The 14,489-nt window shown below is 38.6% G+C and overlaps 1 protein-coding gene across 4 annotated transcripts in view; it reads right to left on the bottom strand.

The window, feature by feature from the left end:
- Positions 1–14,489, bottom strand: part of PATL1 (PAT1 homolog 1, processing body mRNA decay factor) — a 47,497-nt gene that overhangs the window by 18,455 nt on the left and 14,553 nt on the right. For all 4 annotated transcript variants that reach the window (XM_058438728.1, XM_032152964.2, XM_032152963.2 and 1 more), the window contains 8 exons: positions 14,014–14,103; positions 12,871–13,051; positions 12,498–12,621; positions 11,580–11,677; positions 10,790–10,849; positions 8,235–8,383; positions 6,540–6,699; positions 2,011–2,166 (listed from right to left, as the gene is read on the bottom strand). In XM_058438728.1, the coding sequence (XP_058294711.1) occupies positions 2,011–2,166; positions 6,540–6,699; positions 8,235–8,383; positions 10,790–10,849; positions 11,580–11,677; positions 12,498–12,621; positions 12,871–13,051; positions 14,014–14,103 (1,018 nt within the window). The remainder of the gene's footprint in view (positions 1–2,010; positions 2,167–6,539; positions 6,700–8,234; positions 8,384–10,789; positions 10,850–11,579; positions 11,678–12,497; positions 12,622–12,870; positions 13,052–14,013; positions 14,104–14,489) is intronic.

A 14,489-nucleotide genomic window follows, 5' to 3' on the forward strand; every position in this document is an offset into this window, starting at 1 on the left:
AAATATAAAAATCAATTGGAGGCTGGGTGTGGTGGCTCACACCTGTAATCCCAGCACTTTGGGAGGCTGAAGCAGGCAGATCACGTGAGGTCAGGAGCTCCAGACCAGCCTGGCCAACATAGTGAAATCCCATCTCTGCTAAAAACACAAACATTAGCCTGGTATGGTGGTGGGCACCTGTAATCTCAGCTACCTGGGGGGCTGAGGCAGGAGAATTGCTTGAACCTGGGAGGCAGGGGTTGCAGTGAGACAAGATATCGCCATTGCACTCCAGCCTGGGTGACAGAGCAAGGCTCTGTCTCAAACAAAAAAAAAAAAAAAAAAAGTCAATCGGGCATGGTGGCATGTGCTACTCAAGAGGCTGAGGTGGGAGGATTGCTTTGAGTCCAGAAAGTTGAGGCTGCAATGAGCTGTGACTGTGCCACTGCACTGAAGCCTGGGTGACAGAGTGAGATCCTGTCTCGAAAAAGAAAATACAAATAGGGACAAGAAGGTCTAGGTTAAATATATGACTCATAGCTATAAATGGATCATAAAAGGAAGGCTGGCAGTACTTTGGGATTCCATCCCAACTTTCTAGGCTCACTCACTTTTCCACAAAATTTCCCTTCATGGCCGGTTGCAGTAGCTCACACCTGTAATCCCAACACTTTTGGGAGGTCGAGGCAGGCTGATAGCTTGAGCTCAGGAGTTTGAGAGACCAGCCTGGACAACATGGCGAAACCCCACCTCTACAAAAAATACACAAATTAGTTGTGCGTGGTGGCATGTGCCTGCAGTCCCATCTACTTGGGAGGCTGAGGTGGGAGGAAGGCTTGAGCCCAGGAGGCAGAGGTTGCAGTGAGCCGAGATCTTGCCACTGCACTCTGGCCTGGGTGACAGAGCAGACCCTGATTTAAAAAAAAAAAAAAAAAAAAATCCCTTTTCATGTTATTCTCAGAAAAAAAATACTACTGCCTTTACTAAGATTAAAACTAAGAGACCAAATAACAGGCACATTCCTGATCACTCCAGAACCCTAGAGGCACTGTCACCTCTTCTGCCTCTGATATACTGCCCTTTAGTGTCATGCTTTGGCAGGTTTTCTAGCGCAAAGGAGCAAGAGGCCTTGAGACCACTTTTTCATCTCTACTGTATACAGAACGGCCCTTAATGAGTAACTACTATGTTCCAGGCATTATATCGAACCACTTACAACTGTTATCTCATTTAAGTACCAGGACAACTCTATGAAGTCACCTCCATCTTACAGACAGCAATGTGATATCATCTGTCCAAGGTCACAAAGCTAGACAGTAGCAGGGAAGGACTAAAAATTCATATTCTTTATTTCATATTACGTTTCCCTTAGGAATCTCTGAATCTTTAACCTGATGCAAATAAAATATGAAATGGATGATTCTACTATTCATAGTGTTATGACAGAGACTGCTAATTGCCTACCTAATATGCCTTCCTACCCATTATCAGAACTCTTATGTGTCATGACAATGGCATAAACTACAAGATATTTTCCAGTCTTCCCTGCACTTAGGTGTGGCCATGTGACAATGTCCTGGCTATTAACAGTAAGTAGAAGTTTTTGGTTAGAACTCCTGGAAAAGGTCTCAATAAGGAAGATGGACGGCTGGTCCACACCTTTTTGTCCTCCACATCCACCCGTCCTTCTTGATGTAAAGCTGAATCTTGAATTCCACAGCCATCTTGGACCATGAGGAATAATGAACATGAAAGCCACTGGTAAGAACGGCAGAGGAAAAAAAGTGAAAAAGCCTGGATCCCTGATGACTCTGTGGAGCTACTAAATCAAATTTATTTCACACTAGATACATAAAATCCCATTTTGTTGAAAACACTGTTATTTCTAGCCTGTTACTAGGAGCTTAATGTAATTCTTGACTGAAAGAAGCCTTTTTCCCAAGTTGCTTCAGATATAGCAGCCATTATTTTAATCTATAATGCAAATTAAGACACTTCACAAAGTTCAAGGACTTAAAAGGGCAAGATCACCTTGTTCTGGAGCACAGCAGTGAGGTGAGGATTGGAGGGTGCTGGTGTAGCTGCACTTTGAGGTAGGTTCATTAGCTGTTGCAAAAGGCTGGTGATAGTCACTGATGGAAGATGATAGAGGAGGAGAGAGAAGGGACTCAGTAAGCATGGCAGCACCTACAAAAAACAAATAAAAGCATTATATCCTGGCATGTGTTACTTCAGTTACCCTCCATCAGGGGCATGGATGGAAGGATGTTCATTTGTATATTCAACCACTTAAGGCACAAGTCTGGCAGATATGACTAGAGTCTTAACAATGAATTCTAAGCTATCTACTGAGAACTTTTTCATCTCAATTTGCATTGGAAACACCATGACTTGTGTGAACCAAAGGTGTAAAAAAAATCACTCCCAAATACGTACCAAGATTTATGCTAAAACATCAATATTTTAACTCATCCGTAAATATTTAAATGCTTACACTGTGCCAGGCACCATGGGCTAAAAACAAATGGCAAAAGGACACAGAACCTCAGGGATCTAAAGTATAGTGGAGAAGATACGGGTTAATTGGCAATTTCAATATACTGTGAGAAGCACTCCAAGATAGGTTAAAGGCCAAGCAGAAGATCACTTCAGGCCAGGAGTTCGAGACTAGTCTGGACAATGTAGCGAGACCTCATCTCTACAACAAATAAAAAAATTTCACCTGTAGTCCCCAGCTACTCAGTAGGCTGAGGTGGTAGGTTTGCTTGAGTCTAAGAGTTCAAGGTTACATTGAACTATGATTGCACCACCACATTCCAGCTTGGGTGACAGGGTGAGACTCACCTTGTCTCAAAAGAAGTGTTTTCAGATTTAATTGTATTTTCTTTTATTTTTATAAAAGCTCAATGAGGAAGAAAAGAAATAATTAGCCAATATTTATAGATTTTTAGAGAATCTATAAAGTGATCAGAAACTCAGTGTTTGGAGTTACATAGCCACAGCTAGAGCCAGAACCCAAGGCTGTTGAATTCCAGCCTTCTAGTCATTTATTTATTTTTGTCATGTAGCCAACTGGAAGGTTAAAATACAGAACTATTAATATAAATAACTAGGTTATAACACAACAAAGGAAATCAAAAGGGCTTCCAGACAATCAATGCCAATGGTATAAAGTGATGGCTGGTTTTACTTTAAATGGCACCTGCAAATGGGGAGTAAAATATTTTTTGTGGCCTACCACTATAAATAAAAAAAGCTTTTATTATGGTCATTTTAGAACATACACGAAAATACAAACAACAGCATAATGACATTCGTGTACTCACCACCCAGTTTCAACATCAACCAAATTATCAACATTTTGCCAATCTTATTAAATCTACGTTCCTTCTGTATATCATTTCATCCCAAAATACATCAGTTTGTATTTCTAACAAAATCTCTCACAATATCATGCCTAACAAAATAAACAATAATTTTTCTTCATAGACCATTTCTCAGGAAATAATTTTAAAATATCATCTAGTATCTGTTTCAAATTCAAATTCCCCCAAATGCCTTTAAAAATATCTTTTAGCAGCTGTTTGTATTAGAACCATTATTGTGCTAATTATGGTTCAAACAAGATCCACACATTGCATTTGCCTGGTAAGGTTTTTAAAATCTCTCTAACAGGTCTTCTGCCACTGGCCCTTTTCTCTTGTTATTTATCTGTTAAAGAAACTGGGTCATTTGTGGTTCTATAGTTTGAATTTGGCAAACTGCATGTTGGCAGTGTCACTTAGCAGGTTCTGCTATCCTCTGTTTCCCTCCTAAACGGATAGTCAGAATAACAGGTTTATTTGATTCAGGTTCAGTAGGGTGTGGGAGGGACATGTGAGAAAACGCCATGGATAGAACTGCGTGTTTTCCATTGCATTATGTCAAGAAGAGCTAGGTATGGTGGCTCATGCCTGTACTCCCTGCATTTTAGGAAGCAGAGATGGGAAAACTGCTTGAGCCCAGGAGCTCAAGACAAGCCTGGACAACATAGGGAGACTTCGTTTCCTTTTATTTAAAAAAAAAAAAAAAAAAAAAAAAAAGCACAGTGCTTGGTTGTCCCACTCTTAGAGGTGTTGAGTTCATCAGTGGGTTCAGGTGTTGCCAGGCTGCTCCAACCACTGTAAAGTTCCCCATCCACTTTTTACCTAATGCTTTTAGCAGCCAGTAATGAGCGCTGTCTAGATTGACTGCTTTTCTGTTGAGGCTTGCAAAAACAGTTATTTTCTAATTTTATCATTTCTTTTGTATTTATTAGCTAAAATTCTTCTACAAAGAACTTTGTATTATCAACTCTCTGATTACCATGACATTTGGTTGTAATGGAAAGGTAGGATAAATGCTTTTCTTTTATTTACCAATTTTCTGAATAGTGAGTTGATGGCCTAGTAGTCTCCAAAGGTGATCAATATATATTTAACATTATTAACTCATTAAATATATTTGATATATTTCAATCTACTGCTGTAACTGTTCTTTCTGATGAAAATTATTCCACTTTTGGCCAGTATGAGTCCCTTGAAGTTGGTTTGTATATCCTTTAGACAGGACTCTAGTATAATCTATTAACTTCCTTGCTTTCTGGCACTAGATATTCCAGGATATCTTGTACATTTCATGATTCAGACCTAGAACCAGCTATTACTTCAGGAAAATGGTATTTAGAGATGTGGTTTATTACTCCTTAAAACATACAGGTAAAAATCAGCCTCGGTATTTAGCCAAGCTTTCCTCCTAGCAGGTAAGCTCCACAAAAGCAGGCATTTTTGCATTCTTATCTTTTAGCACCTAGAACTAGGTGTTGTATTTCTAGGAGGTAAAATAGTGCCTGGCACATAGAAGTATTCAGCAAATATCTCCCAAACTTGTTTCCACACAAGAGGTCTGGTGGGATTATGAGTGCCCATTACACTGCTTACAAATTACATGCTCTAAGGTAGCTGTTACTTTTTTATTCTGGTCTTCTATTTTCTAGGATAAACCTCAAATACTGGAACTTTTCCCCAACTCATTTTTCATTTGTGGAATTTTTTTTTTTTTTTGAGTAGCTGGGACCACAGGCATACACTACTGTGTCCCGCTCATTTTTTTTTTTCTCTATTTTTAGTAGAGACAGGTTTTCACCATATTGCCCAGGATGGTCTTGAACTCTTGGCCTCAAGCACTCCACTTGCCTCAGCCTCCCAGTGTTGGGATTATAGGCGTAAGCCACTATGCCCAGCCAAATCTTTTAAATATATACTTGTCCCAACTCACTTCACTTTTTTCAATGAGACCTAAACTTCTCATTCATTTCGTCTGCAGATGCTAACATTTCCAGGATCTATGAAAGAATAATTTCCCTTTCATAGCATACCATTTATAAGGTATTCCGGTATTCTGTATTTTCTGGGGACTCATTACTTAGATGGTTATTACTCAACTTGTAGTCTATAACAGGTTCACTCCCATATATTCTACTATTCTGAATCTTGCACTAATATTCATCCTTTGTCCCACTTTTATCAGTTTCTTATTTTGAACTTAAGACTATTCTAAATTTTGCTCATCTTTCAGGTGTGCTATGACAAAGATAAGGAGAGAAAAACTCTAACCAAGAATTAACTTGTACATGTGATAACCATGTTAAAATTCCAGCCTAGTTTAGATCATGATAAAAATTATTTAAAGGGCTGGCTCGGGCTGGACACAGTGGCTCAAGCCTGTAATCCCAGCACTTTGGGAGGCCAAGGCAAGAGGACTGCACGAGTCTAGGAGTTTGAGACCAGCCTGGGCAACGTGGCAAAACCCTATCTCTACAAAAGGTAAAAAAAAAAAAAAAAGTTAGCCGAGCATGGTGTCGCATGCCTGTAGTCCCAGCTACTCAGGAGGCTGAGGTGGCAGAATCACCTAAGCCTGGGATGCGGAGGTTGCAGTGAGCCGAGATCACACCATTGCTCTACTGCCTGTGTGACAGAGCAAAACTCTGCTCTGTCTCAAAAACAAAACAAAACAAAACAAAAAAACAACAACAACAAAAAAGGGGACTAGCTCAGTTGCTGTGGGATATCATTTAACTAAGTCTACAGGCTAATGTTAAGCTACTGATAACAGACCAATGAATGATACTTTATATCTAGCAAAGTAACCAAGACTAAAATTTTTCAAACTTCAGTGAACATCAGATTCAGCTGGAGACTAAAACACAAAAACCCTAATCCTTCTGTAAATTCTGATTCAGCAGTTTGGGGTGGAGCTGAATTATCTACGCAAGTAATTCTGATACAGACCACATCTTCACAACTATGTCAAATAAGAGGGAATTGTTTTTCTCATGTTTAGAAACATAGTCTGTTCGATCAAATATGGGATTAAAAATATAGGCCTGAAATACTAAAGGTTTTGTTTTAAACAATCAAATCACACGGCCAAAGATTAGACAAAAATACAAAAGGGAAGAGGAGAGGAAAATAAGTTTGCATTCTAGAAATCTTATCACTTATAAAGACTCAAAGGAAAGATGTTCCGTCTTGCATAGTCACCTCATCTTGTGCATCCTTCTTGATGAGGAAAGCGAGGTTCCTGGCTGTTGTCATGAGAATGTCAGCTGCTTGCTCTGTGGAGAGGAAAGGAAGAATACGGGCAACCATTCTCTTCCCTTTTCGGATACACATGATCTGTACAAAGTGGTCATCACTAGGTCTGCAACGGAAGAAAAATGCCAACTTAGGTCAGCAAGAACAATTAAGAAACCCTCATTTTCTTCCTCTTAGATGTTACTGAATGAATATACTGCATTCATTTTCATTCTATAATAACCTGTACTATAAAATAGTAGGAATCACTTCTCCAAATCTCAACCAAATAAAAAGTAAATTTTCAGGTTTTACAAATGTAGAAAATCATCATTTCACAAATTATATGGTTAAAAAAAACTTGGCCAACTGTATGCACTAATTTCCTTAACTTTCTTTTTTTTTTTTTTTTTTTTTTGAGACAAAGTCTCGCTTTGTTACCCAGGCTGGAGTGCAGTGGCGCTATCTTGGTTCATTGCAGCCTCCACCTCCTGGGTTCAAGTGATTCTCCTGCCTCAGCCTCCTGAGCAGCTGGGATTATAGATGCCCGCCACCACGACCAGCTGATTTTTGTATTTTTCTAGAGACAAGGTTTCACCATGTTGGCCAGGTTGGTCTCTGAACTCTTGACCTCAAGTGATCTGCCCACCTCAGCCTCCCAAAGTGCTTGGCTTCCTCTCTTAACTTTTAAGTAACCACACAAATACCATATGGTTAACAGCAACAGCTTAAAAAAAAAAAGAAAAAAGAAAATAAAAACATTTGTCAACTCAGAGTTAGTGTCACCATTTTAAACATTTTGCTTCGTATTATTTTTTCTTTCATAAAAAAATGGGCCCATATAATTCATATGGTTTTGTACCTTGACTTTTTTCACTCAACAACTTATTTCCATGTCAATAAATATATTTCAACTACATACATCTTAATGGCTGCATAACATTCAATCTATGGATAAACCATTTATTCAACCAGTTTCCTGTCAGCCTAACTCCAGACAAGGTGTGTTGAAAAGAAAGTGCTTATTCTTATGTTTGGTTTTGTGTATGTCCTGGCTTAGAAGGATCAGCAATTCTCTTGAACGGGTAAAAAAAAAGGGAGTTATTAGAAGTTGTAGTTCTCTTGAATACATCAAATAAGTATTCAGGATTTACAGAACATTTAACATTAGCAAGATTCTTTTGCAGATAATGGGGTAGGAGAGGGATTCCCCATTGGAAGACTGAAGAGTTTCAATAGGATATAAATATTTTGTGGAAATCCCAGGAAGTATAAATGTTTGTACATCTGATCTTAGTAATAAAGGAAATACATAAAGATTACAAGGTTAAACATGCTAGTAATCATAAATCAGGTGCAATCTCTAAGCACAAAAACCCAATAACATTACCCACTGTATCTCTAGTGCCTAGCACTGTCCCTAGCAGATACTATGTATCTGTTGAACGAATAAATTCAGGATAAAGACTTTTTTTTTCTTTCCTCACTGGAAAAGATAATTCATATTTTAAATGAAGTGGCATTTGAGTTAGGCTAAAAGGATAGATTCTGAGTTTACAGAGATGGTAGGGAAGTGTACCTAAAAGGCAAAAATGTATGAAATCCAGTTATGACAGAGGAAGGAGTCCAGTTAATGTTTTCCTCAAAGTGCACAATGCTTACCTCTCTTGTCCAGGCAATTTCCCCCTTAAGTTGTCATACATGCTACAAATTTTGTGCTTTCTCTCATCCATTAGGGCAGGTCGCTCTTCTTCCAGACTTAGGAGATAACGTCTTTCATAGTCCTCCACGTCAAGGAGTAAGCTGTACGTCTAAGAAGGGAGACAAAAGCAGGCCACAGCATGCTAGGTCAGAACCACAGTAGTAGTTAAACAATTTCACAGTTTAGGACTACTAGATAAAGACAAAAGAATAAAAACTCATTATAGAAAGACTGAGATTTTTTTTTTTTTTTTAAGTAGAAAACCATATGAAAGAACTTAAAAAATTCCTCAAACCACCATTCTTTGTCTCTCTCTGACCTCTATTCTAGCAGGCAAAGATAGTAAAATAGTCCGGGCGTGGTGGCTCACGCTTGTAATCCCAGCACTTTGGGAGGCTGAGATGGGCGGATCACGTGAGGTCGGGAGTCCAAGACCAGCCTGAACAACATGGAGAAACCCCATCTCTACTAAAAATACAAAATTAGCCAGGCATATTGGCACATGCCTATAATCCCAGCTACACGGGTGGCTGAGGCAGGAGAATTACTTGAACCCGGTAGGCGGAGGTTGCAGTGAGCCAAGATCTCACCATTGCACTCCAGCCTGGGCAACAAGAGAGAAACTCCATCTCAAAAGGGAAAAAAAAAAAAGCAATCCAAAGACAAAACTACTACTATCATCTCCATTTTTACAGATAAAGAAACTGAGGACAGCACAGAAAGGTTAAATAACTTGCCTTAAGTTACAGACTCAGAAATGGAAAAAGACATGATTTGCAGCTTGGTTCTAGAGTCCACACTTTTAACCACTATAGTGTATGGCCTTATAATGTGGTATTTACATTTTACAAATCAACTATTAATATCCATTATTTTCCTCAGCACCCAGAATAGTGCCCAGTAAATATCTGTGAACTAAATTAATCCATAGGTAGGACAATGTAATTTTTATTCCCATTTTATCAGGCTTAGAAAGGTGCTGAAACTGGATCCCTTCCTTACACCTTATACAAAAATTAATTCAAGATGGATTAAAGACTTAAATGTTAGACCTAAAACCATTAAAATCCTACAAGAAAACCTAGGCAATACCATTCAGGACATAGGCGTGGGCAAGGACTTCATGTCTAAAACACCAAAAGCAATGGCAACAAAAGCCAAAATTGACAAATGGGATCTCATTAAACTAAAGAGCTTCTGCACAGCAAAAGAAACTACCATCAGAGTGAACAGGCAACCTACAGAATGGGAGAAAATTTTTGCAACCTACTCATCTGACAAAGGGCTAATATCCAGAATCTACAATGAACTCAAACAAATTTACAAGAAAAAAACAAACAACCCCATCAAAAAGTGGGCAAAGGACATGAACAGACACTTCTCAAAAGAAGACATTTATGCAGCCAGAAAACACATGAAGAAATGCTCATCATCACTGGCCATCAGAGAAATGCAAATCAAAACCACAGTGAGATACCATCTCACACCAGTTAGAATGGCCATCATTAAAAAATCAGGAAACAACAGGTGCTGGAGAGGATGTGGAGAAATAGGAACACTTTTACATTGTTGGTGGGACTGTAAACTAGTTCAACCATTGTGGAAGTCAGTGTGGCGATTCCTCAGGGATCTAGAACTAGAAATACCATTTGACCCAGCCATCCCATTACTGGGTATATACCCAAAGGAGTATAAATCATGCTGCTATAAAGACACATGCACACGTATGTTTATTGCGGCACTATTCACAATAGCAAAGACTTGGAACCAACCCAAATGTCCAACAACAATAGACTGGATTAAGAAAATGTGGCACATATACACCATGGAATACTATGCAGCCATAAAAAATGATGAGTTCGTGTCCTTTGTAGGGACATGGATGAAACTGGAAAACATCATTCTCAGTAAACTATCGCAAGGACAAAAAACCAAACACCGCATGTTCTCACTCATAGGTGGGAATTGAACAATGAGAACTCATGGACACAGGAAGGGGAACATCACATTCCGGGTACTGTTGTGGGGTGGGGGGGGGGGGCGGCGGGGACAGCATTAGGAGATATACCTAATGCTAAATGACGAGCTAATGGGTGCAGAAAATCAACATGGCACATGGATACATATGTAACAAACCTGCACATTGTGCACATGTACCCTAAAACCTAAAGTATAATAAAAAAATAATAATAAAAAAATAAAAAATAAAATAAATAAATAAAAAATAAAGAAAGGTGACTTGCCCAGACACTCAGCTATTAACTGAATAAGCTTGGACAAAAACCCAGCACACTTCCAACTTTAACTGCAGTGTTCTTTCCATGATGCCAATAGGTGAAACATACCATAATCCTTTCCAGAGTTATCTGGTACACAATAGTCACTTACCAAGAATATATTCATGAATTAAAACCAAAGAACATTGACTAGTTGCTCACTGTTTCAGTTCTAGTGTATACATACATTTGACAGTTCCATATTTGAAACTAACTACAGCAACAAATTCTACACTTACTTTCTCAATTATAACAAGGGTTTTTCTCCTCTTGTCTCGAACTTGTTTTTCTTTTGTCTCCTAAAAAAGAGAAGACTATTCAATGCAAATTCTTTATCTCTGTTAAAATAATCTACCAAGTGCCCATTTGTAGGTTCATTTGTGACAATACTTTGAGAAGATAATTGATTCTCTGAAAGTTAATAATCTAAAACAACCCTAGTATGAACAAAGGTCAAAGTTGACTGAATCAATGCACAAACTATTAAATTCCATTCATAGATAGGCAAAGGGTAATCTTAGTAGAGGATAAGGAAATCATATGAAATATGAAAATCTTTTTTTTTCTTAAACTTTAATTTTAGGTTCAATGGTACACGTGCAGGTTATAGGGTACATGTGTTTGTTACATAAGTAAACTTGTGTCATGGGGGTTGTACAAATTCTTTCATCACCCAGGTACTAAGCCTAGTGTCCCATAATTATTTTTTCTGATCCTCTTCCTGAAAATCTTAAAACACATAGAAAATGATAATTTTTTTAAACATCAAACTAGAGTAAATACATGCTGTTTGCAACCAGAGCTACCCAATCCAAAGACTCCTGCCACCCTAGTCCCTGCCTGGCTGCCTTAGAAATGAAGGTGTTAATATTGCAGCACATCTGTGGAAAACTAGAATGCATGACAAGGTGAGAGGCCCTGGGTTAGACTACAAACTCCTCTACCATGCCTGATCTCATTCCATGGTGACCCCAAAAGAAGTGGTCACAAATCAGATGTTCTTAAACAGATAATTGTGTTGACACTTACATCATCCTCACTCCGAGATGTCACAACAGCATCAATCATTTTTCGGGGATTATTCACACTAGAAACGGTAAGCTTTCCCAAAGACCCCTCAAACTGCACTGCAAAGACAAAAAAAAAAATTCCAACAAAATAAAAAGTCAGCAATGCAGGCAGGCAGTGTTCAAAGAAGATTTTTACTTTCCTCTGTCCCTTACTCATAGTCTAATAACTTACTGCAAAACTCAATGTATCATTTAGGCCGGGTGTGGTAACTCATACCTGTTATCTCAGCACTTTGGGAGGCCGAGGTGGGTGGATCACTTGAGGCCAGGAGTCCGAGACCAGCCTGGCCAACATGGCAAAACCCCATCTCTGCTAAAAATACAAAAATTAGCTGGATGTGGTGGCACACGCCTGTAATCCCAGCTACTCAGGAGGGTGAGACATGAGAATAGCTTGAGCCCAGGAGGTGGAGGTTGCAGCGAGCTGAGATGGCACCAATGCACTCCAGCCTGGGCAACAGAGTAAGGTTCTCAAAAAAAAAAAAAAAAAACAAAACAGACAAAAAGTCGATGTATTATTTAAAGCAACCCCTTACCCTTATCAAAATCTATCCTTTCTCTCTTTGTTACAATAATTATCACAATAAAAATCTAAAGTATTTCCCCCTTATTTATTTTAGGGGTATTGAAAATTATAACACATTTAAAAAATCATGAAATCTCAAGTAGAAAAGGACCTAAAAAGGCACACGTCAAAGCGTCCAGTCCAGGCTTGAATAAAGGCTGATTTTTGCATTTATTAAGGACAATGGTACTTTTAAAATCACTTTGAAACATCTTTGCATATCCTTCCACATATATACTTGTCTATATTTAATCACATCAGCAGCTTCTCAAATTTCTTTTATTATGGACATTTTTCTTATGAGGACCTTACCTGGCTTATAGGCGTGCTCCAGTTTGGCCACCTGAGGGGTGATAAGCTTGGTGCGCTCCTTCTTAGGGCCATCACCTTGTATTTCTTCAGCAGCTGACAGTTTCTCCAGTTTTTCAAAGTAATTCTACCACGAGAAGATGATTTCAGTTGTAACACAAGCACAGAATACGACTGTTGTTTACCATCAAATAATTTATGCCAGTGACAGTAAAACAAGTTCAGCTCTAGAAATATACTGATAGTGAATAGTGCAAGAGGCTAAGTACCTCAAAAGAAAATTTTACAAATATTTAATTGTACCAATATTTAAATGAATACCCTCACCAGTGTAGGGACCAAACTATTATCCTCAAAACTAGTACAGAGTATTTACCTGGTAATAAAAATCATCCAGGTAGGGATCAGTGCTTTGAAGTTGCATCATCTGGATTTTAGAGACCCAATCCTTTTCCCGCTGCAACATGAGATTAGCATATGGATCCTTTCGGAGATGATCTTGATGACTGCTCCGGTGACTTCCTCTATCTCCGGCACCATTGAGATTCCGATGCTGACTGAAAAACATACACCACATTCACTCCAAGTGGGTAAATTAATTATGCTTTTTAACAACAGACGAATAAACCAGGCCAGTTTTTTTTTTTTTTTAAAAAGATTCCCCTTTGCTTTTCTTAAAAGGGGAGTGAAAAAGAACTAAGTCTTAATAGAATTTAAGAGGAAAGAGCTATGTAATAAATAATGAAGAAATAAAACTAAGATCTGAGTACCTTACCATATGCTAAGCATATTCACCTATGGACTTTTGTATAAGCTCTAGAATAACTCTGTGAGGTAGGTAGTTTTCTCTTCCCCACTTAAGACAACAAATCGATGCCAAGAGAGATCAAGTAACTAGTCCAAAGCCATACATCTAGTGGTGGACTAAGGGATTTTAACACAGGCGATTTAACTCTGAAGTCTACATAAAAAATTGTTTTAACTCATTAAAAATCACGAAATATTTCAAATGCAGAGAAAAAGCCCAGCAAATACTATCATAAATATCCATTTACCTATCACCTAGACACCCAATAGAAAAAAATGTATTTGGTTGAATTTGCTTCAAATATTTTAAAGTAATATTAAAATGACAGTGTTACACTGACAGAGGCCCTGTTGTACCCCTCTAGACCCAGTTTCCAGCTTTTCTTCCTTCGTAGAGGAACCACTATTATGCCCTTGGTATGTATCCTCCCTGAAATGTTTTTGTACGTTTATTACTTGTGTGTTTGTCTTTAAATATTACACAGTATTATTCCGTGTGCCTTTTAGTTTTACATAAATGGTACATATAATTCTGTTCCTTGCTTCTTTACTCAATATTATGCTTTTCATATTTACATGTTGATAGTACATTCAGGTTTATGGATATGAAGTAAACTTACTAAAAAAACAAAACAACTAAATAGCATGTTGTTACACTGTCAAAATTAAAAGCTGAATTAAGAAGCCATAAAGGAATTGGATGAGTACTTACTTTCTATTCTGTTGCTGTCTCTGATGTAAGAGTCGACGGTGCTGTGGATGAAGGTGAGTTGTGTCTGGTCTAAACATTGGGGCCTGAGATCTAAGAAAAACGGAAAAGAGGTTCTCAGTTTGGTCATCCTGATGATTTGAAATTTTAAAGAATGTTGTCAGTACAGGATAACTTCACACAGGTTAACTTAAGGGACTACAAAAGTCTATTCGGGCTGGGTGCAGTGACTCATGCCTGTAATCCCAGCACTTTGGGAGGCCAAGGCTGGTGGAACACTTGACGTCGGGAGTTCGAGACCAGCCTGGCCAACATGGTGAAACTCTGTCTCTCCTAAAAATACAAAAATTAGCTGGGCATGGTAGCAGGTGCCTGTAGTCCCAGCTACTTGGGAGGCTGAGGCAGTAGAATCGCTTGAGCCTGGGAGGCAGAGGTTGCAGTGAGCCGAGATCGCGTGGGTCACTGCACTCCAGCCTGGG

This window comes from Hylobates moloch, unplaced genomic scaffold (genome assembly GCF_009828535.3).
Source record: "Hylobates moloch isolate HMO894 unplaced genomic scaffold, HMol_V3 SCAFFOLD_5, whole genome shotgun sequence".
Taxonomy (NCBI): domain Eukaryota; kingdom Metazoa; phylum Chordata; class Mammalia; order Primates; family Hylobatidae; genus Hylobates; species Hylobates moloch.